At 42.8% G+C, this 27,427-nt stretch overlaps 2 protein-coding genes across 2 annotated transcripts in view; both read left to right on the top strand.

Moving 5' to 3' along the window:
* The window catches only part of SLC26A4 (solute carrier family 26 member 4), a 139,556-nt gene extending 121,492 nt beyond the window's left edge, over nt 1–18,064 (top strand). The window contains exons 11-21 of the mRNA XM_056847766.1: nt 2,846–2,923; nt 3,649–3,744; nt 5,802–5,908; nt 7,905–7,974; nt 9,403–9,495; nt 9,660–9,755; nt 11,059–11,289; nt 13,335–13,389; nt 14,714–14,859; nt 16,724–16,804; nt 17,993–18,064. Coding sequence (XP_056703744.1) covers nt 2,846–2,923; nt 3,649–3,744; nt 5,802–5,908; nt 7,905–7,974; nt 9,403–9,495; nt 9,660–9,755; nt 11,059–11,289; nt 13,335–13,389; nt 14,714–14,859; nt 16,724–16,804; nt 17,993–18,016 — 1,077 coding nt within the window. The 3' untranslated portion in view covers nt 18,017–18,064. The remainder of the gene's footprint in view (nt 1–2,845; nt 2,924–3,648; nt 3,745–5,801; nt 5,909–7,904; nt 7,975–9,402; nt 9,496–9,659; nt 9,756–11,058; nt 11,290–13,334; nt 13,390–14,713; nt 14,860–16,723; nt 16,805–17,992) is intronic.
* A 6,364-nt stretch (nt 18,065–24,428) lies between these two features.
* COG5 (component of oligomeric golgi complex 5) overlaps nt 24,429–27,427 on the top strand; it is a 194,855-nt gene continuing 191,856 nt past the window's right edge. The window contains exons 1-3 of the mRNA XM_056846477.1: nt 24,429–24,450; nt 25,063–25,202; nt 26,637–26,694. Of these exons, the coding sequence (XP_056702455.1) occupies nt 24,429–24,450; nt 25,063–25,202; nt 26,637–26,694 (220 nt within the window). The remainder of the gene's footprint in view (nt 24,451–25,062; nt 25,203–26,636; nt 26,695–27,427) is intronic.

Here is a 27,427-nt window from a genome sequence, read left to right as displayed (position 1 = left end):
AACAAATAATATAGCAGTAAATTATTAAGCGAAGTTACTCCTTTTTAACTCTATTGAAGTAAAGTGCTTAGGATTGCACTGTAAATTGTGGCATTCACTGATTCCATGGCAACAGATGACTTTAAAAGGGGATTGGACAAATTCCTGGAGGATAGGCCCATCAATGGCTAGTAGCTATGATGACTAAAGTAAATCCCTGCATACCAGTGCCAGGAGGCAACATCAGGGGAAGGCCTTGATCTCTGTGGTCTTTGTTGGCCCTCCAGGGCAACTAGTTGTCCACAGTGTGAAAAAGAATGCTGGACTAGATGAACCACTGGTCTCATCCAGCAGGGCTCTTATGTCAAAAAGGATGATTGCAGGTAGCCATGTTGGCAATGTACCGTATATACTCGTGTATAAGCTGAGTTTTTCAGCCCAAAAAAAGGGCTGAAAAAGCCGAACTCGGCTTATACACGGGTCAATACGGTAGGAGAGTGGAGGGGGGAGGAGGGAGGAGGGAGGGAGGAACTTACCGCTCACAGCCTCGCCCGGGAGCCTTTCTCCTGCCGACAGGGGCCTGGAGGGGCCGGCAGGAGGTTCCTGCCGGCTGCTCCGCCGGCGCCCGGGAGCCTTTCTTCTGCCGGCAGGGACCTTCCTGGGCTGGCAGAAGGTCCCTGCCGGCCGCTCTGCCGCCGCCCAGGCGGCAGGGAGCCTTTCTCCTGCCAGCAGGGTCCTGGAGGGGCCGGCAGGAGGTCTCTGCCGGCTGCTCCGCCGCCGCCCAGGCGCCTGGGCGCCTTTCTTCTGCCGGCAGGGACCTTCCTGGGCCGGCAGGAGGCCCCTGCCGGCTGCGCCGCCGCCACCCACGCGCCCAAGCGCCTTCCTCCGACCGGCAGGGGCCTGGAAAGGCCTCCTGCCGGCCCAGGAAGGCCACGCCGCCGATTCGCCGCGTCTCCCGGTAAGTAGGGGGTTCAGGGGCTCTTCCCCCTCCCCCCCTTGGATGGCACTGGGGGTGGGGTGGGGTGGGGCGGGGTGGGGCGGGAGGGCCTGGGAGGCCGGCGGGAGGGCGACCTGGGGCAGGGGCAGCATTGCCGGTAAAGGGAATTTCTTATTGACCCTCGGCTTATACGCGGGTCAATAAGAAATTCCCTTTTCTGGCCTCAAATTTGGGGGGTTGGCTTATACTCGGGTCGGCTTATACCCGAGTATATACGGTAATATATTTTATTAGGACAAACCAAAATGAGAAAAGCAAAGAATGTTTGCTCACTGACTTGTGACATTTTGGTTAGTTAATTTAAAATATAATGGAAAAAAAATAAGACCTTTAGCGATCACTTATTTTGCATATAATGGAAGATCTATTCTCTGAAATTTAAGGTGGGAAAGGACTGGACAGCCTCTTCTTTCATCCTTTTATAGTCTGCTTACTGAGGGCCAAAACAGTTACAATGCTGGGAATGAACCCCTGTACATACCATGTTGTGGTAGAAAGATTGTTATAACCCCCCCCCCCCATGCTGTTTTCCTGATCTGAAATGTCTTGGAGAGTTGCGGTTTATCCTTGTGGGGTGAAAAGCAACTCCTGGGATCCATTTCAAGTCAGGAAAATAGTGCTGGAGAAAAGTTTTAAACCCCTTCCCCACACTGTAGTCCAAACTGGGGGTTTTGAATAAACCCTATTTTTTATTTTTTTTAAAACACAACTCCCTATAAAAGCAGTTGATGGATTCAGGGTCAGGGCTTATATCTCCAACTTTCAAAAGTCCAGTTGTGAACATATGACACATTCATAGTGGCCGTTTCCACTTGGCTGTCACAAGTTCTGGTTTGTGCTAACCAGGTTTGATGAATTATCAGCACAGGCAGAAATGGCACTTCTGCTTGCTGGTCCAGAACCCACACTGGAAAAGTGTTTGATGGTATATGACAGTATTAAAAAATTGTATGAATGCAAGAATATGCAGATGACCTATTTGCCAGAAACAGGCTGAGAAAAAAATGCACAAGAAGAGGTCAAGATGTTGTTCAGCCCAGGACTGTTTGGTGCCTGAGACTGAAAATTTAAAAGGCAACAGTCCACCACTACCACCTTCTGCCCTTAACATGGGGGACAATCACGGGGGAAGTTCTCCTGGGCAATGCTCAATGAAATACTTATTATGGATCCATAGTTTTATAACTGTTCTGACTTGTTTGTCTGAATAACAATAACAGTAATAGTAATAATAAAGTGCCATCAAGTAACAACTGACTTACGACAACCCCTAAGAGGGTTTCCAGGGCAGGAGATGAACACACATTGTTTGCCATTTATTTCCTTTGCATAACCACTCTGCTGTTGCTTGGTTGTCTCCCATCCAAATGTTTATAAATACCAACAATGACCAACACTGCTTAATAGCTGAGCTCTGACAGGCTCAGGCTATTCTGGGCTATTCAGGCTGCTTGTCTATCTGAGTCCAGATTAAATATGGTAGCCTTGAGACAATTACCTGAAAGATCAGGATACCCACTGAGCATACCAGATCAGCAGTTTTCTAATGACAGCTCAAGCGGGCTTTTTCAGGAGAGCTCAGATGACCTAACCATAATCTCCATATTAAATCAAGACCAACAAAAGAAAAAAAAGCTATCACAGATGGGAAATACATGTGTCAGTCTGTCTGGATTAGGTATATGCATGCAAAAACTAATTTATTTCAAACCAGTACATGATTCTTCATTAGCACTGTGACATTTGTTTGTATTGTTTCTAAATGTCCCTTTAAAAACAACAAAATGTACATGAAAACCCAAACTAGCCTACTAAAGAAATATGCATTATGAGGAAATCTGTTTGATTTTTAAACCATCTCCTTTTCAGGTTGCTGGAATAATCTCTGCTGGAATTGTATTGATTGCCATTGTTGCTTTGGGCAAGCTGCTTGAACCTTTACAAAAGGTATTTTGTGATTGTACTTCAGATTGTTCACAAATTTGCAACTTTATAGCTTGCTGTTACATTTGGGTTCTGCCTCAATAAATAAAAAACTCCCTCACGCTGAGGCCCAGTGCTACCATTAGGCGAACTAGGCGGTTGCCTAGGGCGCATAACTCAAAGAGGCGCAGAACTGACCTGAGGGGCATTTTTTAAAATTAGCAGTTTCAAGTTTTGTGTTTTTATTTTTTCTACAAAACATTTGTTTTTGAAAATTGGTTTGCAATGGGGGGGGCCCCCCCGCAAGTAGTTAGCCTTGCCTAGGACACAAAAGAGCCTGGCACCGGCCCTGCTCATGCTCCTCCAACAATTCCCTCTCTCCCTCCCTCTCCTCCAACAATTCCCTCTCTATATTGTCGAAGGCTTTCACGGTCAGAGTTCATTGGTTCTTGTAGGTTATCCGGGCTGTGTGACCGAGGTCTTGGTATTTTCTTTCCTGACGTTTCACCAGCAGCTGTGGCAGGCATCTTCAGAGGAGTAACACTGAAGGAAAGTGTCTCTGAGATGCCTGCCACAGCTGCTGGCAAAATGTCAGGAAAGAAAATACCAAGACCACGGTCACACAGCCCGGATAACCTACAAGAACCAATTCCCTCTCTCCCTCCCTCCCTCTCTCTCACACACACCTACATACATACAGTGGTGCCTCCCTGGAATAACATAGTTTGTTGCTCTTTTTCCCTTTGCAGTCTGTGTTAGCAGCAGTTGTCATTGCCAACTTGAAGGGGATGTTCATGCAGGTGCTAGATGTCCCCCGTTTGTGGAGGGAGAGCAAAGCAGATGCTGTAAGTCCTTTAATGTTTTGTTTCTAAAGTGGTGTGCTTGGTCTATGAGGCAGGTTACAAGGTGCATTACAAAGTATAAAAATAAATTCAATCAAGCAGCAAAGACCTCTAATAGACAATGCAATAGGACTAGGATTACAGAATTTTAAAAATGGAAACAAAAAACCGACCTTAGACAGGACGTACCACTGAGGTCCCTCCGCTCCCCAAACCCCATCCTTTCCAGGCTCCACCCTCCCCCAGAGCTCAGAACAGGCAACCCTAGAAAGATGACTCTAAAAGCTGGTATAAAATCTTTTCAGTGTGGAATCGCCAGCTGATCTCCTTTTCTTCTGGCCTTCACCGTGCACCTGATTGGGCCACTGTGTGAACAGCCTGCTGGACTTGATGGGCCTTGGTCTGATCCAGCATGGGGTTTTCTTATGTTCTGATAAGGGCATTTTTGTATTTTAATTTGTAATCTAATTTATTGCTCAAGCTAAAGATAATTCAAGATGGAGAAACAGTCCACCACTCTCCCTCTTTCCACCCTTTCTACTATAGTTTTACGTGGCACTGAGTGGAGTGACTACTCTTTTGATTGGATCTTGTTTTAAACTAGCTTCTCTTCATAACATCTTCCCCCTACTACATTTCTGTTGCTTGCAGTATTTAATATCAGTGCATCAGCCTAATTGTATACTTTGCGCACCTGGTGAAATGATCTCTGCCTCGGGAACATTTCTGCTGGAATCAATTTTGTTATGTGTTACAGGACTCCTGGTTTGCTTTGTGATTAAGCATGATCAGAAATCTCTCTGTATAAGAAATAAACCCCATTCTGACTTTTTCCTTACTCATTATTAAGCTGACTTACTACACTCATGCGTGCAGATATGTATGAGAAACACGGATAGAATACATCCCCTCTACACACATCCCGAACATTGCTTGCATGCATACACATATACATACTAATTCCTCCCTGGAATCTCTGCCTCATGCAACTGAGATCCATGACACTCCTCCTGCTGGTAGTGAGGAAGCTGCTGCATCTGTGTCTTTATTTAAATATTTATATCTCACTTTTCTCTGCACTGGGGACCCAAAGCAGCTAATCGCAGCCAATTTATGCTGACCCCATAGAGTGTTCAAGGCAAGAGATACACAGAGGTGGTTTGCCATTGTCTGCCTCTGCATAGTGACCCTGGACTTCCCTGGGGGCCTCCCATCCAAGTACTAACCAGGGCTGACCCTGTTTAGTTTCCGAGATCGGGATAGCCTGCGCTATCCACGTCAGGGTGAGAGAATGGATACCCATTGTTTAAATAGATATGCTCCTGTGCCTTTAACAGCAGCCTTTGAGTACAGAAATTCAGCAGGTGAATGGGCATAAGAGGTAAGGAAAGCTTCATGTGCTGCTGTTAAACATAGAAGAGCATGATCGTTTTTTTAAAAAGCAGAACTTTAGCAAAATGTATCTCGCTATATGGTGAGAAGCACCATGATATTTACTTGGTACTCATAGGTGTGCTGTTTGATGTTACTGGGAACCATGTCATCTGTATCCTGGCAGTAGATACATAGAGATGCTCTGTCCACCGACCAAGGAAATACCCATAAAGACCATACATTTCTTAGGGCCTCGTGCCACAGATAATTTTAAAAGGTCAAACATTCTGTTTTTTCCTACAGGTAGCTTCATGATAGTCCTATTTTAGCTCTCACTGTATCTGCACTGTTCCACTTTGAACTGTAGATGGGGGGTCATGATGGAATGTTCCTCCTGTATGGAAAAGTTCTCTGTATGTAGAAAACTAACCTGTCAGGGAGGTTAGATTACAGTGCTAAAGAAGAATCTTTTCCCCTGACAGGCTAGCTTTCTACATGAAAGATTTTTTTTCTTCTGGTATGAAAGATGCTTCTGTCATGTGCAGGTCTCCAGTTTGAAGTACAGTCCAGACATAGATTTACTATGGTACAGTCCAGACATAGATTTACTATGTCTATGAAAATTAGGTCTTATACTAAAATGTTTATGAGGGGGATCAAGCCTTTGGTTGCTATTTCTATTTCAGTTGATCTGGGTCTTCACCTGCATAGCATCTATCATTCTGGGACTTGATTTAGGTCTACTTGCTGGTCTGGTGTTTGCACTGCTGACGGTTGTAATGAGAGTTCAGTTGTAAGTACCTTTTAAATATTATGATCCTGGTATTTCCAAGCATGTAGTTCCAGAATTATTGTGCTAACATTTGTAGAGGCTTTCGTAGGAGGATGAGAGATGAGAAAATTCTTGCCTTCATTTTTTCTGGGGTATATTAAGTTCTCATTAGGCAAATGTGTGGGTTCCCCCCCCCTTTTTTTTGCTTCAGTAAATTCATGGAGCCATATTTCTTCACACACCTGGAAAGCATTTTCAGTATGTAGAAACCCCCTACCTTGTCTGTGGATTTTGCTACTTTCACTGTCTCAATGGGGAGTGCCCACTTTACTGTGAGATACAGGAACAGGGTGATGACCCCATGAGGTATCATGGTGTGGGGCATAAACAATTTAGAAATCCCATCCCATCTCTAAAAAACCTCCCCTTCTAAGCTGTTAGGGGCTTCAGTAAGCTGATTTCTCCCCACCCCATTTTTTCAATTAACTTTAGCTGCTTCCAGTATTCCATCTCTACTAGAAGTAAGGTTACCAAACTCAAAGTAGGGCCTGGAGTTTTCCTGAAATTACTGATGATCTCCATAACACAGAGAAGAGTTCCCCTGCAGAAATGACAGCTTCGGTGGGCAATTCTATGGCAGTGGTTCCCAACCTTGTTTGTTGTGGTGGTCTCCATTCCCAACTTTACGTAGTATGGTGATCCACTTAAAAAACAAAAACAGAACCTGCACAAATCAATAAAAGTGTGAAAGCCTAGGATCCACTTCCACAGACTTTGTGACCCACTTTTGGGCTGGGAACCCCAGGTTCTGAAACACTGCTCTATGCTATCACATCCTGGCTGAGCTCCCTCCCCTTCCCAAACTCCATCCACTTCAAGCACTGCTCTCAAAACTAGGAGTTTTCCAACCCAAAGTAGAGAATATGCCTGTTTTCCTATTTGAAGCATTCTGGGTAGTGCATGCATCTACTACACCTTGTTGGATCCTTCCCAAACATAATGTCTGAGAAGGTCTCCTGTTCTTCTTGGTCAAGGGAGGGTTTTTATGGGACAGTATTCAACCATGAAAATCCCTGCCTGAATTGGTACCATTCAGGCTTCTGCTACATGTATAAATTGTTCTAAAATGTTAAAAAGGTAAAGGTAGTACCCTGTGCAAGCACCAAGTCATTCCTGACCCATGGAGCGATGTCACATCTCAACATTTACTAGGCAGACTAGGATGGGCTGGTTTGCCATTACCTTCCCCAGTCACCTACACTTTACCCCCAGCAAGCTGGGTACTCATTTTACCAACCTCGGAAGGATGGAAGGCTGAGTCAACCTTGAGCCGGCTACCTGAAACCAACTTCCATGGGGATTGAACTCAGGTCGCGAGCAGAGCTTGGACTGCAGTACTGTAGCTTACCACTCTGCACCATGGGGCTCTCTAAAATGCTAAAGAAACCCCAAAATGTGTATTTACTTGTATTGGGTCTAGGCACAGAAGGGCAGATACTACCACTGAGTTTTAATTCTGAAACCTTTTGGGTTCCTCTTACATAGCTGGCCTAAGGAAAGAAGGTAAAAATTGTAAGAAAGGTAATGTAAGAAAATGTGGTGGTGCACAAAAACGAAGAAACTGGAAGAGGGGTATTTCACATCACAGTGTTTAAAGGATGTTGTACTTATGTATGTGTCATCAAGTCACAATTGACTTACAGCAATCCCAGCAAGGGCCTTTCATGGCAAGTGGGAAGCAGAAGTGGTTTTCCATTGCGGAGTCCTCCTTGGTGGCCTCCCATCCAAGCACCAGTCCTGCTTAGCTTCCAACATCTGACGAGATCGGGCTATATACCATGCTGCCTTCTCTCCTCAAATGATGCAGTACTATCAAATTAATGTATTGTCATTTTGCACAAAATTGGATCTTGCTATTAGGTGATTAAGAGAAATTTCAGTAACATTCGCTTGCAGCTAACTGCATTTATATAACATTTGGGTATGTACTTTCATATTTGTGTGTTTCTTTCCCTAGTCCTTCCTGGGGTAGACTTGGCAGTGTTCCTGGCACAGATATATATAAAAAGGTCACCAGATACAAAAATGTAAGACTTTCCAACAAATTATTATAGCACAAATAGTTTTGTAGTGTTGCTTTTAAGGGTTGGTGGAAATTTACAACACAAAATGATCTTCAGTTTCTCACAAATTACAAACACTGGTCAGGGGTTTATTGCAGGATGAAGCATGTCAGGCCACACAGTTTATGCTGTGATCCATACTTTCTGACAGCAGAATCTATATAGTTAGCTACAGTTAATTTCTGTATATGTTTACTACATCAATAAAGGAATGCTGATAGAGGTGGGAAATTCCTGGAGATTTGGGGGTGAAGCCTAAGGAATGTGGAGTTTGGGGGTTAGAAGGGAGGTAAGCAAGGGTGTGATGCCATAGAGTCCAGCTGGGGAAGTTTTCATTTTCTCCATGGGAACCGATCTCTGTAGTCTGGAGTTTACTCGTAATTCTGGGAAATCTCTAGTCCCTGTTGGGAGGTTGGTAACCATACACTGTACAAATCGCCAGTCTAGGCCCAGTTAGATGAACCTTGCTAGTTTCTGAATATAGCCTTTTAAAAGAGATGGCTGCAACTTCCATCTTAGTACTCCTATTATAAAGACCATCCTGCAGTAATGATGGCAAATTATTAAAGTGTAACAGTGGGGGTAAGAAGTCTTTCTATGAATGGGATGGTGGAACTTGCTTACCACTTTAAGCCAACATAAATTCTCCAGGTAATACATGTGATATATATGTTTTATTACTGGAGGACAGGTATTAGCATGGTATAGTGGTAGAGTGTTGGACAAGGATCTGGGAGACCCAGGTTTGAGTCCCAACTCTGCCATGGAAGTTTGCTGGTTAACGTTAGGTCCAGGCCCCAGCCACTCTCTCTCTCTCAACCTAACCTACCTCACAGAATTGTTGTGAGGATAAAATGTAGGGTAGCATGATGTTGTAAGCCACTTTGGGTCTCCATTAGGGAGAAAAGTGGGGTAAAATTATCTAAACAAATAAATTAAAAAATATAAAAATGGGCAGTGCTGTAAATGTTTTTACACCAAATTGAAATTTGGGTGTCCCAAATATGAAGGTATGACCTGGAATTAAAAGGTTTGTGTCTGCTTCACAGACTTACAGAGGTGTCTTAATTTTAAAAATGTATATACAACCCCTATTTCAGTAATGTGGTACACTTTTTATGTCTACATCCTGTTTAGCCATAAAAAGTGGTTGACAATGACATGATACTGAGAGAGAGAGAGAATCTGTGATGTTACAGATGCCCACAGGGACATAGGAGAAGGGATGTCTGGTGTTTTGCCAGAAGTATTTGCAAATCAAGCAAAGTGGTCAAACATGTTCAAAAAACCTAGGGAGAAAGGTCTGGATTTTGTAACCCAGCGCAGACAAGAATGGCAGGTATAGAGTTTCTAGAGCATGCCTGTTTCAATATAAAATGATTTTCACAACAGCTGATTGAACCAGAAGGAGTGAAGATTGTCAGATTTTCAAGTCCCATCTTTTATGCTAACATTGATGGCTTGAGAAGCAGTGTCAGATCTTCGGTGAGTAGCCTGTAAGAATTCTAAACATTTTCTGTTTTCCATGGCCACAATCCAAAACAGAGTCAAGTGCATTTAAGCCCACTGATGTCATTGGATTGTAGCTAGTGTATTTATTTCTTGGGAAACAATTTGAGTATACCTTTGTTCAACTGTGCACTCTCCAGGTGGGATTCGATGCAGTTCGAGTATATAACAAGAGGCTTAAAGCACTGAGAAAAATACAGAAGCTAATCAAGAAGGGAAAATTAAAAGCAACAAAGGTAAAGGATCAATCTTCCTTCTCCATTCAGTAATTAAGGGTTTTGCCATGACCTGAAACATAGGTGAGGGTTCTGTTTCAATGCATTCGTGGGATCTGCATTTCTATTTTAATTTAAAATGAAGAATATAGTAAATGGGGGTAGATCCTATCCTATCCCTATTCTACCACTCCACTGAGCAAGGTCTATGAAGGAATGAATAAATGAATGAACAAAAATATTTATACCCCACTGTTCCTTTTGGCTCACGTTAGAAGCCTTTCTCCAATCTATGGAGGCTTCCTCCAAACTGTGGCTCTCTCATTGGAGAAAGCACCACTTGTTGGAGAAAGGCTACTTGGAGGATGGTTGAACCCCCCCCCACACACACACACACTATGTTCAGCAGTAAACAGGATGAGATTATGTGTGAATAACAAACGCAGAACTACAGGTTCTCACAAGCATACTCAGGAACTCCCTGGATATTCCGAAAACTGTGCCTTTGAAAATTAACTGAAAGAAAAAAAAGGGGGTGGGGCACAATGCATGATAAGACCTGAATATGCTCCAAAAGGGATGGAAAACTGAGAACGGTGGCATGTTGGTTAAAGGGGAAATGGAGGAGGGAAGGAGAAATCAGCTGGCTCAGGCATAGAAAATACTGGGAGGGGGAGAATTTGGTGGGGTTGGTGGAGTAGGCCCCCAGCTCGTAAATTACTAATGTCCACAGGCTACATGAGGAAATGGAATACCTAAATGGGAAGTGAAAGTTCAGATTGGCCATTTATGCAGGGTCAATTTTGATGCTCGCTCAAAACTGCTTTTTTAAATCCACCCTTTAAAATGACTATTCACGGTCCCAATGCAAGAGGAGAAAGTAAAAAAATTCAGCCCCCCCCCCCCACTCTCCTGCTCCTTCGTTCCTTCGTTTGCATAGCTAAGCCGCAGCTGGGATTCTGCATGCTTCCTTCAGTAAATGCTTCGATGTGGGGACGGAGCAAATACAAAAGGTTGCGTTAAAAGGGCTCTTAAGAAATGCGAAGCAGGTATGCACTGACTTCACAGTGACAGCTGGAATGACGGTTCAGTGTGGCAAAAAAAATATGCAGGGCACTTCAGCCTGAAACACGCTGCTAATTACCAAGCATAAATGGCCATTGTGTGGGAGACTTTGCTGTTAAATAAGACTTTCTGAAGAACCATGCCTACCCACATACCTTTGTGTATGTTGCTTTTTTATCTTGCAAAGAAAGGCAGGGAATTGTTTGTTCTTTTTTAATAAATATTGAGCTAAATATATAAATGTATGTGTCCTTGTTAGAATGGCATAATCAGTGATTCTGGCACTACTAATGAAGCTTTTGAACCTGATGAAGACCCAGAAGATCCTTCAGAGTTTGACATTCCTACTAAAGAAGTAGAAATCCAAGTGGACTGGAATTCAGACCTCCCTGTCAAAGTCAATGTCCCCAAAGTGCCTCTGCACAGTCTCATTTTTGACTTTGGAGCTGTATCCTTCATGGATGTTGTTGCAGTGAGAGCCATGAAAACGGTAAGAGTAGTTTATCATGTTGCTGCTAAAAACATTCTAGCTATTGCTATTTATGAAATTACTAGGTCATTCATGCACATGTAGGATCAAGGCAGATTTCAGCTGGAATCAAAGATAAATTTGAATCCTTAAAATGTATTTCCACATATACAATCCTGTGCAAGGACTGTATATTCCCCCTGCTTTCCAAGCCCAGCAGTATCAATTTTTGACCCTGGGAAAGCTGATTCCCAGAGTCACAAGGCATGTGTCGATAATATCCATGCAGGCTGCTGAGCTGCAATGGGAGGTGCTTTAATATGAGTAGCTGAGTTAGTTATCTTTTTATTATTTTTATTATTATTATTATTATTATTACTTTTATCTGGAACGGTATGTAAATTTGATTGATATTTTTGTTTCTTTTTATTTCCCCCAATTTTATGTATATATGCAATATTTATGTATGTAGTAAAGTTATGTATATGTGGGGGGGGGGGAGATCGCTTATTTCTTCCTCTACTGTCAGTGGAGTTCTGCTGAAGGTAAGGACCTCTCATTTGTCTAAACTTGACTGAGAGGTTGGAAGAATTTTTTTTCTCAAAGTGGTTGCAACAGCAGATGCCACATTATTATTGGAAGGAGTCATTGACGTCAGAAGTCTATTGAATCTGCTGTAATTAAATAATGATTGATTTTTTTACCTTGGCAGCTATAAGACCTATAATGGAACACAGCTGCAACTGTGCCAACATGTTGGTTATCTCCCCCCTTCTTCTCCTATTTTGGAGGCTTGAAGTCATTTTGTTATACATATTGAAGAAGCTACATGCAGTATTGAAATGAGCCATAATTGGGACCTTGTTGTATTTGTACAAATATTGATATTCATTCTTCTTTGGTACCTTCTATTGTTATTTTCTATGTATAATTGCTGATATTTATGCTTTTTCCCGATTCATTGTTTATATGGTGTTAATTCTATTATTTCTTTTGTGATTACATTGAATGGTTTTGTTATACGCACCTCTATTACTGTGATATTTATGTAGTCACAAAGGTCCTTATTTTGTTTATTTTTTAACATTCTCCATTAGGGTTGCCAACCTCCAGGTACTAGCTGGAGATCTCCTGCTATTACAACTGATCTCCAGCTGATAGAGATCAGTTCACATGGAGAAAATGGCCGCTTTGGCAATTGGACTTTATGGCATTTTCTCCAGGTGAACTAATCTCTTTCGGGTGGAGATCAGTTGTAATAGCAGGAGATCTCCAGCCACCACCTGGAGGTTGAAAACCCTAGTCCCTCTCCTCCCTAAACCTGTGGGACCGCCTGTCCTGGTACACTCACCCCCCGAGAACATTATGCTCTACAAATAATGATCTTCTGGTGGTCCCCAGCCCAAAGAGTGTTACACTGTCCTTGACCAGGTCTTGGGCTTTCTCGGCCCTGGCCCCAGCCTGGAACTTTCTTTCTGATGAGACCAGGACCCTGCGGGATTTTAAAGCTTTCAGCAGGGCCTGCAGAACAGCTATTCCACCAGGCCTATGGCTGAGGACAACCACGGTTTTCCATCAGTGCTGGCCTCCCTACCCCCCCTTTGTTTCTGTATCAACTATCAATCTGATGTGTGGCGGAGCTGGCTATCTGCGGGCCTTGCAGTGGCCTCTATGCTCCAAAATGGTGTCCCACTTGCTAATTTTTATTAAATTCTTATGGCTGTTTTACGGGGCTGGAAATTATTATTTCTATTGATTTTATGTGATGTGATTTTATTGTATTCAATATATGAATTTGCATTGTGAGCCACCCTGAGCCCGGCCTTGGCCGGGGGAGGGCATGGTATAAAATGAATTAAATAAATAAACAAACAAACTCCATTCTCCCAGGCTCCACGATCAAATCACCAGATATTTCCGAACCCGGAATTGGTAACCCTATTTCTCAATTCAAGTTTCCTAACATCAGCTTTCAAAAAGAGCCAATGGACTGAAAAGGGTGTAACTCCAGTGTAGTTTTAATCTAATTGCAAAAATTAATGCCAGCCCAATCTTTTTCTTTTCAGATTGTCAAAGAATTTGAGAGGATTGATGTGCGAGTATACATTGCATCACATTTAGGTAAATATGGAAACTTAGCTATCATTGCTAATGGGTTGCATCTTCTATGAAGTGTCAAGTGGAAGGGAGAAGCCATAGCTTAATAGCAGAGTAGATTCAGAAGCTTCCAGGTTGAATCACTGAGCTCTCCACCTAAAAATAAACTTCAGTAGCAAGTCAAGGAAATATCTTTGCCTAGGAGCCCCATGACGCAGAGTGTTAAGCTGCAGTACTGTAGTCAAAAGCTCTGCTCACGACCTGAGTTCGATCCCGATGGAAGTCGGTTTCAGGTAGCCAGCTCAAGGTTGACTCAGCCTTCCATCCTTCCGAGGTCGGTAAAATGAGTACCCAGCTTGCTGGGGGTAAAGGGAAGATGACTAGGGCTGGCAAACCACCCCGCAAACAAAGTCTGCCTTGGAAACGTCGGGATGTGACGTCACCCCGTGGGTCAGGAAAGACCTGGTCCTTGCACAGGGAACCTTTACCTTTAAGATCTTGGAAAGCTATTGTTGGCTACAGTAAATACTGGCCTGGATGGGCCAAGGTCCTGACTCAGTATAATGCTGCTCATTATTTATTTATTTAAATAATTAATTTTCACTTATTTTCACTTTCTCCACAATGGGGACTCAAAGCAGCATACATAATTCTCCTGTCCTCCATTTTATCCTCACAACAATCCTGTGAGGTAGGTTAAGATGAGAGTATGTGACTGGCCCAAGGTCATCCAGCAAGCTTGTCTGGCAAGTGTGGCACTCTGATCTGTGTATTTCCTTCTGCAAACTCACCACTGACTTCCCTATCGAACAGACCTAAGTAGGATCCTCAGTAGACCTGCTTAGAATTGCACTGTTAGTACTTTAATCTTCATGGTTATTTAGGTGCTGCTCTCTGTAAACTCAAAACAAAACCTTTCTTGGTATTGCAGTACCACGTATCTGTTCCTGAAGTTCAAGGCAAGGATGTCTGCTGACAAGCATGTGTTCTGTGTCTCAGATCAGCTCCCCATATTGTTGGACCAATGACATCATAGGCAACATATATTTATTTATATAAATTACATCAGGGAGGAGTCTCATTCATAATATGATGGGGAAAGTGGTGGGAGGCAAAACTTGTGTAGCAAATTTAAGATGAAGAAACACAAAATTCTCTGTGACAACTCTGACTGTTAATTGTTACTTAATTGATTTCTGATTGTTTTTCTGGCAAAACAACCATCTAACTTTTCTGCAAGCATTCAAACAGAAACCAAGGAAAATAACTAGGTTTTTAACATTTTTCTGTATAGATTGCTGATTCAATAACTTGAATGTGTATATTTGCTCTCATTTTTTCTCTTCAGACCACATTATGAGTACACTGGAAGTCTGTGCCTTTTTTGATGATATCATCCAAAAAGAGATGTTTTTCCTGACTGTCCATGATGCTGTCCTCCACATACACAGTCAGATCACACATAGAGACACCCAGGACCCTATATTCGAAAAGGTAGGCACCAAACATAGTTTGTTTTTATATAAACCCATTTTCTTTTGAATACATTTATTTTAAAAACATATATATGTTTTTTTCATTAAAAATGCACAAAACGATGTATGATCAAATATCTGTCATAATAACAGGTCGTCTAGCTTATCTGTCTTCTCCAGTGTATCAGTCACTCATGGGAATCCTCATAAGTTCTAAAATGTTACCTTTCAACTGATTTTTAAGATCTACCCCAGTTACATACAATTTTGTATATATATGTAAAATTATGTATGGGTCTCTCCCCAGGGAGACTCATCTCTCCCATTCTGTTGCCATCTTCTTCCAGCAGGCAAAGACTTTTTTTGTTTCATATGGTCTTCCCTCCTTCCTGCTGTATGCTTTAATTGTTGTTTTTATGTTTTGTATGTGTATTTTAGCTTTGGTTTTAATTGTTTTAATGATGTGTTTGATTTTAATGGATTTTAAGATGTTTTATTATGTTTTTAATCTGTTAGCTGCCTTTGTGGCCCTGTTGCGTACAGAAAGGCAGGGTATAAAATAAAGTTTATACACACAGGCACATAAGTCAGTCTAGTTTTATGCCAATAAAGGTCTGATTTGATTTGAAGTCAGTCTTGCAATTTTTAGTATTATTGCAGGCCGCTATATTAATAGTTCCTGTCAAGATCCTGAACATAAGATTCAACTGCAGTTTTCTTTTAATGAATCCTTCAGTCCTGAATCATAACTCTTTGATGTGCATATTAGAAAGGGAGGTACAAGGCATAGGAATAAATTCACCATTTGGTGTTACTGTTTTTATGCTACCTTGAAGGTGGTCACTTTGGGAATACATTTTGTAATAGTTTAATCATAAATCCTTGCTGTCCATTCTGGGGACATGATTCTGCCTAGAATATCAGTTGACTCAGATCTGATCAATTATTCCCATCACAAGAACCTTAATGTATGTGTCAGCACTTGAATGTCATGTCGTCTGTTAGATAATAATCAGAGAAACCATGAGCTTGACCCAGCCAAAGTTAAACACTTTAAAGCTCCATTGATTTCAGTTGGCTAGTTAAACACATTCATAAATCTCTTCTACTGAAATCAATGGGACATAATTAATTGGCCAACTTATGCTCCTTGCTTTTAGTAATAAGAAATTTGAAAGGGAGCAAGGATGCACAGATAATTTCACCACTGTTCCATTTTAGCAGGACCTACATGGTATAATAATTTGTCTAGCTCTGTGCTAAATTCGCATTCTCTATCTTCCTAGAACATGTCTTCAGCCTTGGTAACTCCCCCACTCAAACTAGTATTTAGTACAGCATCCTGAATGTGTTTATTCCTGCTTCTATAAACAGAAAACATAATACTTATAGATTATTTCTCTGTGAATCTATCAGTAACAGATATTGAAATATTGGGGTGGAACCAGTCAGCTTTCCCACTCAGTCTTGCCCCTCCTTACTACAGCTCCAGTTTCACACGGCTTTTGTCCATGCAAGTCCCATGATCCCCAACATAACCTTTTTGAATGGTCAAAGAAGACCTTCCTCCCCTTTTCATTGCAGAAAACCTGGTTGGATCCGCCCCATTATTAAGTAATGGGAAATGTCACACTAACGCTTGTAACATCAGTTTTACTGGGGTTAGAATTTAGTACATTTTAATATTAAACTAACTGATATATACTTTTAAAATTAAAATTACAAATTAATCCTGACTGTGTATCAGAAAATTGTAAGTGTAGAACAACTGTGCTTGATAAGTCCCACTGTATTTAGTGTGCATGGCATCTTAGCCCTATTGACTGGTTTATGATACATTTCCTATGTACATCCTCATGACATCTCTCAACTTTTTGAAACAGATTTCACTTATGCAAGAGTCAAAGGAGCCAATTGGATTCACAGAAACAAACCAGAATGAAGAACTTGATGTTCAAGAACAGGTATGGTTTTATTTAGTATTATTTACCATTTTAAATGTACGGAGTTCAGTTAGCAAACTAGATAATTGTTAAATCCCTTTCCAGTAGAATTGTAGGTTGTGACATTCTTGGAGATTTGGGGATGGAGCCTTGGGAGGGTGGGGTTTGTGGAGGGGTGGGGCCTCGGAAGAATATGATGCCATAGAGTCTACCCTCCAAAGCTTCCAATTTCTCCAGGTAAACTGATCTTTGCAGTCTTGAGATAAGTTGTAATTCCAGGAGATCTTTAGGCCACACCTGGAGGTTGGAAACCCTAGCTTCTGACCCTAAGATCCTATGCTTTGGCACCTCACAGGTGTTTATTACCTATTCACAACAATTACTCATTCTAATTCCTAATAGGTTATGCAGGATCATCTAAAAATATGAATAGTTAAGCTCAGAAAACAAACATTTGCCATTTGGATGTTTAATTTCATATTTCTTTGGTTATATGCTAGAACCTTAGATTCTGATCAATTTGCTATACTTTTTGGGTGTAATTCTATAATAAATCTATCAGCTTGGAAGGAGAAATTGCTGCAGCATTATAATGGGGTGACTTCAGTTAGCTGTTCACAGAGGTAGCTCTTCCCCCATGTTCTCCTTCCAGACCCCCCTCTCCAGTGGCACAACCAAGCCAATACTAGGAGATGGTGGAACTTTGTGGGGTGAAATGCCCCTGAAATTGCCCTCCCTTCTTCAATGAACCAATAGCTTGGTCTGCCCCAGTCCTCCCCCACCCTGCCCATTGCATTGTGTTCAAAGCTTTTCAGTAAGTTTTTCAAAGGGTCAAAAGGCTCTCCCAGAACTTCTGCCAATCTTGTGTTCATTTCATGGAACTAAAAACGGAGAACATCCTGGAATTTTCACCCACAGTTGTGAAGTCACTTAAGGCTGGTTTACCAAGGAACTACAGTTCTTGGGGGATCCCTAACCGAGAATTTACAGCACATTCACCAAATTACATTCCCCAGAATTCTTTGAGAGAAGCCCTGCTAGGAAACTTGATAAATGATCAACATATAAATTTGTAGTATTGACATTCCCAAAGTCACAGTCAGTCTCTTATTCTTTATGAAGACATAAATTTAAGGGTGTTGGAACACAGATTATGATTTCAGAAACAGTTTATTTTTCTGATTTCCTTAAAAAAACTTTTATTACTAGGCTATGCGCAGACTTGCTTCGTGATGGAAGATTACAGAATTCATATCAGTGGACTGTGGGACAAACTACACAGCAATATTTCATGCATCTTCATTGGGACCATTTACTCTGCACTAGGAGAAAACATTTACCGTATGCTACAGATGCTACAGACTTACCTAATTTATCTCTTTGCACACTATCCTTGATTTAAAACTATTTGATAAAGTTGCTCAAAATCAAATAAAGCAAAAATGGGAAGCATATCACCAATACTATAGCAGAACTGGCTATTAGTTTCTGAGTGCATACAAATGCCTAACAGCATTTATGGCCCAGTGTTATTTCAGTGTGCCTAAGGAGCAATAATATAGAATAATAATTCTATATTATTAACTGAAGTTTATTCCCAGGAAATTGTTGTTAGGATTACAGCTATAGCCACCAAAAATCCAGAGCTACTTGTTGATATAAACTGGGAAGACGGTTAAGGATTTATTTGTACAATATGTTATTTCTCAGGGGTACCTCTCGGTGCTACAGCCACAAAGGCACAATCTATGACAATAAATAATGCAGTAATTAATAATAGGAATCTGAGTCCTAGAGGAAAAACTGTCTCCTCTTCACAAAAGTCTTCATAAAAATGCATGGGATACAGCTTATTTATGACTTATTTCGTAGATAATGAACAAAAATCTGTAGGAATTACTTCACAGCATAAGAAACTAAGAAGAGCCCTGCTGGGTCAAACCAGTCCAGTACCCTGTTTCACTCAATGCCCAAACAGTTCCTCTGGAGGTCCAACAACAGGGCATAGAAGCCACCGCCTTCCCTTGATGTTGCCTCCTGGCACTGGGATTTGGAGGTTTACTGCATCTGAATGTGGAAGTTCCCTTTAGTCACCATGGCTAGTAGCCACCGATAGATCTATCCTCCATTAATCTGTCTAATCTCCTTTTAAAGCTGTCTATGCCTGTGGCCATCACTACGTCCTTTGACAGTGAATTACACATTTTAATCACTCGCTGCGTAAAGAGGTATTTGCTTTTGCCCATCCTGAATCTACTGCGTATAAGCTTCATTGGATGCCCTCAAGTACTAATATTTTGGGAAAGGAAGAAAAAGTTCTTTGTCAAAACGCTCACCCCATGCATAATTTTGTAAGCCTCTGTCATGTCCCCTTTTTTCATCTCTTTTCTAAACTAAGGGTCCTGGACTCTTCAGCCTTTCCTATTAGAGAAGGTGCTCCAACCCCTTAATTATCTTTGTTGTCCTCTTCTGTACTTTTTCCAGCTCTGCAATGTTCTTTTTGAGTTATAGTGACCAGAACTTCACACAGTATTCCAAATGAGGCAGCACCATAGATCTATAAAGAGGTATTATAATATTGGCCATTGTATTTTCAATCCGTTTCCTAATAATCCCCAACACAGAGTTTGCCTTTTTCACCGCTGCAGCACATTGGATTGACACTTTCATTGAGCTATCTGCTATGACCCCAAGACCTTTCCCCCTTTCAGTCTAAGCAAGTTCAGACCCCATTAGCTTATACTTGAAGTTGGAATTTTTTGTTCCACTGTGCATCACCTTACACTTACCAGCATTGAACTTCACCTGCCACATTGTTGCCCACTCACACAATTTGTGGAGATCCTCCTGGATCTCTTCACAGTCATCCTTAGTTTTCTCCATCCTGAATAAGTTTGTGTCATCTGGAAACTTGGTCACTACCCTACTCAGCCCTGGATCTAGATAATTTGTAAACAAATTAAATAAAACCGGCTCCAGTACCGATCCACTGCTTACTTCCCTCTATTGTAAGAACTGTCCATTTATTCTTACTCTTTACTTTCTGTTGTTTAACCAATTTTTAATCCATAGGAGAACCTGTCTTCTTATCCCATGATCCCTGAGATGCTGCTCTGGAAGTGGTGTGTCAAGATATACACAAATAATAATATATTAGTTATTAAAAGAGAAACTGATTACCAAAGTGTTCTAAAGGCACATACATCATGTAAGTGAATGAGATTTGTCACCAGTGTGGTTTGAGTAGCAAAATCATAGACTTGCAGTGCAATCCTAAAAAGAGGTACACCCTTCTAAACCCACTGACTCTAATTGACTTAGAAAGGTGTAACTTGGCTTAGGATGGCACTGTTGAAAGATCATCCATCATTGGGTAGCTGATTTAACAGTGTAATTTTATGCAGAGTGACTCCAGTGTAAGGTCATTGACATAACTGGTTTAACTTTGCAAAGGATTGTGCTGTAATACAGGCAGTCTTACACCAACTAGTGCCTTATTTCATGAACAGTCTCTTCTGAATTAATTAATGGGTTTGCTGGTTAAGAGAATGAATGAACCCAAGTGTAATTAATGATAAAAAGATGCTTATACATTTCCCACACGAGCTAGGAATTATTGTCATGGGTTGTGTACACTTCAAATCTCTGAATTAAAAATAAAATCTTGCAACATACATTTTGACCTTCTCTTATTTTTTCTTATTTTTTAAAAAGGAACATGAGTCATTACTGAAAATATGGGGTTTTGTTCTACTGATACAATAGAACACTTTTGTTCACAGAACTGAATCTGAAATAGACCCGGCTTGCATAACAGAAACATGGTTGGATGAAAAATGACATGGTGTGTCTGAAGAGGTGGGGTTTGGAGAGAGGAGGGACTTCAATGCCATAGAGTCCAATTGCCAAAGTGGCCATTTTCCCCAGGGGAACTGATTTCTAGCAGACCAAGACCATCTTGGGGTGGTAGTGGATAGCTCAATGAAGATGTCAACCCAGTGTGCGGCTGCTGTAAAAAAGGCAAATTCCATGCTGGCCATAATTAGATGAGGAATAGAGAATAAAACTGCTGATATCATACTGCCCTTGTACAAATCTATGGTGAGACCACACTTGGAATACTGTGTACAGTTCTGGTCACCAGACCTAAAAAAGAATATTACAGAGCTTGAGAAGGTGCAGAAAAGAGCAACCAAAATGATTAGGGGACTAGAGCAACTGTCCTATGGGGAGCAGTTAAGACGCTTAGGGCTGTTTAGCTTGGAAAGAAGGCAGCTGAGGGGAGACTTGATAGAGGTCTATAAAATTATGCATGGTTTGGAGAGAGTGGACAGGGAGAAGTTTTTCTCCCTCTCCCGTAATACTAGAACACGGGGTCATCTGCTAAAGCTGGAGGGTGAGAGATTCAAAACAGATAAAAGGAAGTATTTTTTCACACAACGCATAGTTAAATTGTGGAACTCCCTGCCCCAGGATGTGGTGATGGCTGCCAGCTTGGAGGGCTTTAAGAAGGGAGTGGACATATTCATGGAGGAGAGGGGGTATGCATGGCTGTTAGTTAGAATGGATAGTAGTCATGCTGCATACCTATTCTCTCTAGTATCAGAGGAGCATTCCTATTATTTTGGGTGCGGTGGAACACAGGCAGGATGGTGCTTCCCTCGTCTTGTTTGTGGCTTCCTAGAGGCACCTAGGTGGCCGCTGTGTGAGCAGACTGCTGGACTTGATGGGCCTTGGTCTGATCCAGCAGGGCCTTTCTTATGTTCTATGTCCTGGAGATCAGTTGTAATAGTGGGATATCTCCAGCCACCACCTGGAGGTTGGAAACTCTAGTGGTCCTCCCTTTTCAGACTGGCTTTGGGCCAAACTATGGGACAGACAGTGCAAGTAGCGGGGAAATGCGCTCAGGGAGCTGATTGCGTGTTATGCCAGCACATCTCTGAGATACAATGGTCTAAGGGCCAGTTATTCCTGCACAGCTCCCCAGCACCACTCCGCTGCTATTTGGCGCCATTCTAGCCCCATAGCAGCCACCCATCAGGACAAGAGAGGAGTAGGTGCCTGCACCAGTTGTGGTTGTGGGAGGGCCTGAGGGCGTGGCTACATTTGGTTGGCTTCCAAAGCCCTTTCAGCCTGGAAATGCCCCATCAGAGGCAGAAACTTACACCACCAAAAACACAGCATAGCCTGGAGGCACCCCTGGCAGTGAAAAACCAAGTGCCCCCCCGCCGTGCAGACATGCCCATAAGCCTCAGAGCTACTCAGGATGCCAACTACTGGAGTGACTAATTGCCTCTCTCCCCTCTGGCAGCCAAGCCTCCTCCCCAATACTCATTCATAGCACCCTCACCCTATAAAATACCCGGCTAGGACACTGCACAACTCACAAGGTAAGGTACACAGCATGGGACTCTGTCTCAGAGCTCCCTGCCATGAGCAGTGAGGCACTTTGGTGTTGGGAAAAGCACAGAAAGGGCACTTGGCACTACTGGGCAATCACTTTGTGCCAGCACCCTAAGAGGAGAGCAAAGTCCATACTCTGTGGCTGACCTCTCTCATTACAGAACCCTAAGAGGTACCCCTTCTCTGGTACCAGGACCCAAAGGGGTGCCTGTACACTGACAGGTAAGCAGGGGCCTGGTTCCCAAACCTGCTTCCCCATTCCCCTTGTTTGGGGCCAAGAGCTGCCCCATCACTGCCACCTCCCACACCCGAGCCCAGCAGCTTTGCGGTCAAGAGTGGGAGGCGGGAGCTGCGGCCTCCTGGCACCCCGGCCCCTCGTGCACAAGGGAGATTGGTGTGTGAGGAGTTCTCCAGGAGAGCTGCCGGCATTTTAGGTGGAGTAGGTTCCCACACAACCCTTGAACTCATTCTCTTGCAAGAACAGAGCCCTGTGCAGCAGCTGGTGAGGTGGCTGGATCATAAGTAGGGCTGCCAGCTCCAGGTTGGGAAATACCTGGAGATTTTGGGGGTGGAGCCTGAGGAGGGTGGGGTTTGGAACGGGGAGGGATTTCAATGTCATAGAGTCTAATTGCCAAAGCGGCCATTTTCTCCAGGCTGGAGATCAGTTGTAATAGCAGGAGATCGCCAGCCACCACCTGGAGGTTGGCAACCCTAATTATAAGCAGTCAATTAGCACTTTAATCCAGGACAGGTGAGCGTGGTTCAGAGGGCACCCTGTGCCTTGGGGAAGGGGTGTTGTGGCAGAGTTCTGCTCCATGGGCCACAGAGTGGGGTCCCTGGCAGGTTGCAAAAGACAAGGCTGTGCCCAGGAAGGCACTCCTGGCCGCTTGTTGCTGCACCTTTTGCTTTCCTACAGAGAATTCAACAGGGAGACCTATGGGCGTGGCTACAGCTGTTCCCCTCCCCACCATACTCTGCTGTCCCAGCCTGCCTTCTGAAGTGTTACACCCAGCCAGCCCTTCCATGTTCCACCTGTGACTCCACCCCACTTAGACACATGCGTGTCAGGGAAGTTCAGTCCATATCCCCATGGCAACTTGAGCCGTCAGACCTGGCCGTGGTTTGCAGTTCAATAAAGTCGAGTTTGTGGCACAACTGTGTGTCTGTCTGTTTAGTTCCAACTGCATGAAAGGGGTGCCACGACCCTCCCTGCCCCATTCCTAGGGTTGCCAACCACCAGGTAATAGCTGGAGATCTCCGATAGAGATCTGTTCGCCTGGAGAAAAGTGGCCGCTATGTCAATTGGACTCTATGGCATTGAAACCCCTTCCCTCCCCAAACCCCGCCCTCCTCAGGCTCCACCCCCAAACTCTCCCGCTGATGGTGAAGAGGGACCTGGCAACCCTAGGGCAGGATTTGGGGAGGAACTTCAATGCCATAGAGTCCAGTTGCCAAAGCGGCCGTTTTCTCCAGGTGAACTGATCTCTATTGGCTGGAGATCAGTTGTAATAGCAGGAGATCTCCAGCTAGAACCTGGAGGTTGGAAACTCTCCCACCCCCTCCCCACCCGATCTGTGACTCCCCCGAGGTTTGCCTGATGGCATGTAGGGTTGGCAGGTCTCTCTTCGCGACCGACGGGAGGTTTTTGGGGCGGAGCCTAAGGAGGGCGGGGTTTAGGGAGCGGAGAAACTTCAGCACCATAGAGTCCAATGGCCAAAGCGGCCGTTTTCTCCAAGTGAACTGATCTCTATGGGCTGGAGATCTGTATTTTAAAAACTAACAAGCTCTTATTCCAGCATACATTTTCGTGCCTTTCTTCTTAAGTCTCATGAAAACTTCTTCGGGAGTAATAAATTCTTGTTCCTCTTAAAGATGCCACAGAACTTTTGTTACTCCAGACTGAAACCATTTATTTCAACTGGACTAACTCTGCACGGGATGGCATTTTAACACGTGTACCGTTGCGGAATTTGGAAAGACTTCGTAGGACTCGGATTTACTTTTACCCCTGACATGGCCGCGGTTCCGCCATCGCGTTTCTATTTCTAAAGCCAGCGATTGGCTAAGAGCAACGCGTTGCTCCGGGAGACCATCCCGGAAGAAAGAGAGAAAGTCACCAGCGTTGTTGGCGTCGTCGTCGCAGGTTGACTGCGTCATTGAGAGGCGGCTGCATGCCAGCATGGAAGGGGAAAGAGGCGCTTTAGGGTTTGGAGCTGCGCCTGCAGTCCCCCCGGAAACAGCAATGGGGCACTTGCTAGGAGACGGTGAGGGGAAATTACAGGCGGCGTTTCGGAAGCGAGGAACGGGTCTGCCCGAGTGGTCCTTCTCATGCTTACTCAGGAGAAAGTCCGTTATGCTCACTGGGATTTGCTCCTAGGAAGTGACTTTCGGTTTGCAGCCCTTCTGTGTTGAAAGTAATCTGGTTGCATCTGTTGTTGACAGTTTTTACAGTGCGATCCTGCTCAGAGGCACTCCAGTGTAAACCCGTGGCTTTTAATTTAGACTTCTTCCTTTCCCCTGTGTGAATGGGTGGCTCTCGGGAAAACAGCCCATCCTCTGGCGAACAGATAAGGGTCTGTTGTTTGAAGGTTTATTTTGGCTCAACTTGTGTTTGGTGGGGTCAGTCACGGTGATTCTGTGGCTGAGGTTTAATAAGGCTAAGGTGAAGTTTCTCAGCTTTTGGTAGGGGACCGTCATTATTGTAACAACCGCATGCCTGAGTTACTGAAAGAGTAGAAAAGCGGAGTGCCTCTGTAGATCTGTATGACAGACAGGCATGGGTGATGACTGGATTCCATAGAGGCAGATTGGGAGTCAACTTGGAATGCCTATAAGGGAGAAGAAAGTTAGACCACTTCTTTCGATGTTTCTTTCAGAATGTTATGCTGACTTTTTAAGAGAAGACTTTGATGTAAAAGCGTACACCTCCCAATCTATTCATCAAGCAGTTATTGCTGAACAGTTGGCAAAACTTGCTCAGGGGATCAGTCAGCTGGATAAGGAACTCCATTTGCAAGTAAGTGTCCTACAGATTGCCCTGATCTACATAAAGAGCTCTGAATAGCACTGTACAGTTGGGTTTTAAATTTGTTTTCTGACAACAAGTAACTTCATATTTACTAGTTGGGTCTACACCCACCCCAGCATATTTATTTATGAGGAACTGATTGCTAATTTTTGTCTCCTACAAAAGCTTCCCCACATTAGAACTGAGCTAGTGCTAATACAGTTGTTTTAAATTGTAAACATGTACATTTTCCAAAGCTGTGACAGTGAATAATGTAAATGAGTACGGTGCATATAAGATACATGTGTGGGTTTTGAAGCGTTAAAACGAGTCTTGAAAGTGAAGCACCAAAGTAAGTAGAAAGTTAAGTTATGAATGTAAAATATGCATTACCTGACTTCCTACCCTCTATAAGAGAAAGTTGGCATTGTGAGGTAGAGCAGAGAGAGAGCGCCAGGTGTGGGTGTTGCACCAGTCAGGGTGAGTGTTTTTATTTATTACCTTTCTATAAGAGAAAGTTTATTGTCTTCACTTCTAAAAGTGGGGATATTTGTTTGTTTTGCTTCCTTTAATCTCACTTTTCTCCACTGAATGTGGACTCAAAGCGGCTTACAACATGAGAAAACAATAGATCACCAAACAACAAATTGATATGGCAGCAACAAACTAGTCCACAGTGGAGAGAAGGGAAGCAGAGCGAGTGTGTAAAAGCTCTGCTCGGATGGCAACACTCCCTCCCCAGGCATTTCTTCCTTTCCAGGAGGTAAATTCCTGTTAAGCTTCAAGGGACTGGAGGGGAGGAACAGAACAGATGGTAAAAACTTTGTGCCTGATGGTAACAATCCCCCTCCAGTCACTTCCAGATAACTCTGATAATTCCTCTGCTTTAAAGAGAACAAAGTTTCATAATGAGATTTTGCTTTTGGACAGCCATATTGAACATTCACAACTTTTCTAAGGGGAAGGAATGGCATCTGTTCCCACTGATTAAATTTGGAATGTTTCTGGGCTCTTCTCAGGAAAATCTCTGCCTGTGAAACAGTATTTACAAATGGCAACCCATTACATTTGCGTTTCCTCAGTGTTCCTTTTGTAGGCATGCCATTCTTCCTCTTATATTTGTTAATTTTTGGAATGTAATAGCAGAGTAGCCAAGGCTTGATACAAGAGCCGTGCAATTATCAGCACAGCCTCTATGGCCAGCCAATATTCATACAATGAAGACAATAATACAGCTCAAATGTCACTGATATTTATGACCAATATTATGTGTATACATTCAATTATCAGCTAGCTAAGTGCACCTAACTAATCAAACCGGGGCCCGGTTCAAGGCAGCTATAAATGCTTTCAACTTGCACTTCTCAAACTGTGGCCTTGTTTGCAAACCATTTGTTGTTGTGAATTAGCGTTCAAATTATAATTAATAGTTTTGCTTTATAGGTTGTTGCAAGGCATGAGGACTTACTGGCTCAAGCCACAGGCATAGAATCTTTGGAAGGTATGCATGCTTTATCCTTCTGTGAGTGGGTACGGTGGTTTGGTGGCTAGAGCATTTGTTTGCATCCAAAAGGTCTCAGGTTCAATCTCTGGCATCTCCAGTTAAAAGGATCAGGTAGGAGGTAATGTGAAAGACCTCTACTGAGTCTCTAGACAACTGTTGTCCAACAGTAGACAAACCCAATAGTGTGGCTCAGAATAATGCAGCTTCATGTGTTCAAGTATCAGTACATGTGATTAGGTTTGGACTCAGTTCAGTGAGATGTTTTCTGACATTTATTTACTATATTGATATCCCTTCTCCTTGTGGCTTGAATACAAGGCAAAATCCAAAGTAACTGAAGCAAAGTAATATATAATATCTAGATCTGAGTCCATTGGAACCTTAGAAGCCAACAAGACTTTTGGGGTATAAGCTTCTGAGAGTCAAAGTTTCCTTCATCAGATAATATAATAAAAACGCTTACATTAAAATAATATATTTTTAAAATCACTAAAATTAGTAAGACAACACTCATGAAAACCATACTAACAGCAATAAAATAAATATAATCGGCATAAGGAACATTACTTTATTGAGGTTTAATAGACCATAAACCAAAAGAATTTAAGAAACAGAAATAACAGCAAAGCTAAATTTAGCCACATCAACTGTGCAGTTCTTGCTATAGCCTCTTAAAAATAACCTACTTTGTGAGCATCTGGGGTAGCTGAGTATTTTAGTAGCCACTTTG

The sequence above is a fragment of the Euleptes europaea genome, chromosome 3 (genome assembly GCF_029931775.1).
Source record: "Euleptes europaea isolate rEulEur1 chromosome 3, rEulEur1.hap1, whole genome shotgun sequence".
Classification (NCBI taxonomy): Eukaryota; Metazoa; Chordata; class Lepidosauria; order Squamata; family Sphaerodactylidae; genus Euleptes; species Euleptes europaea.
The sequence above is the reverse complement of the archived record's forward strand: the minus strand, read 5'-3'. Positions and strand labels throughout refer to the sequence as shown.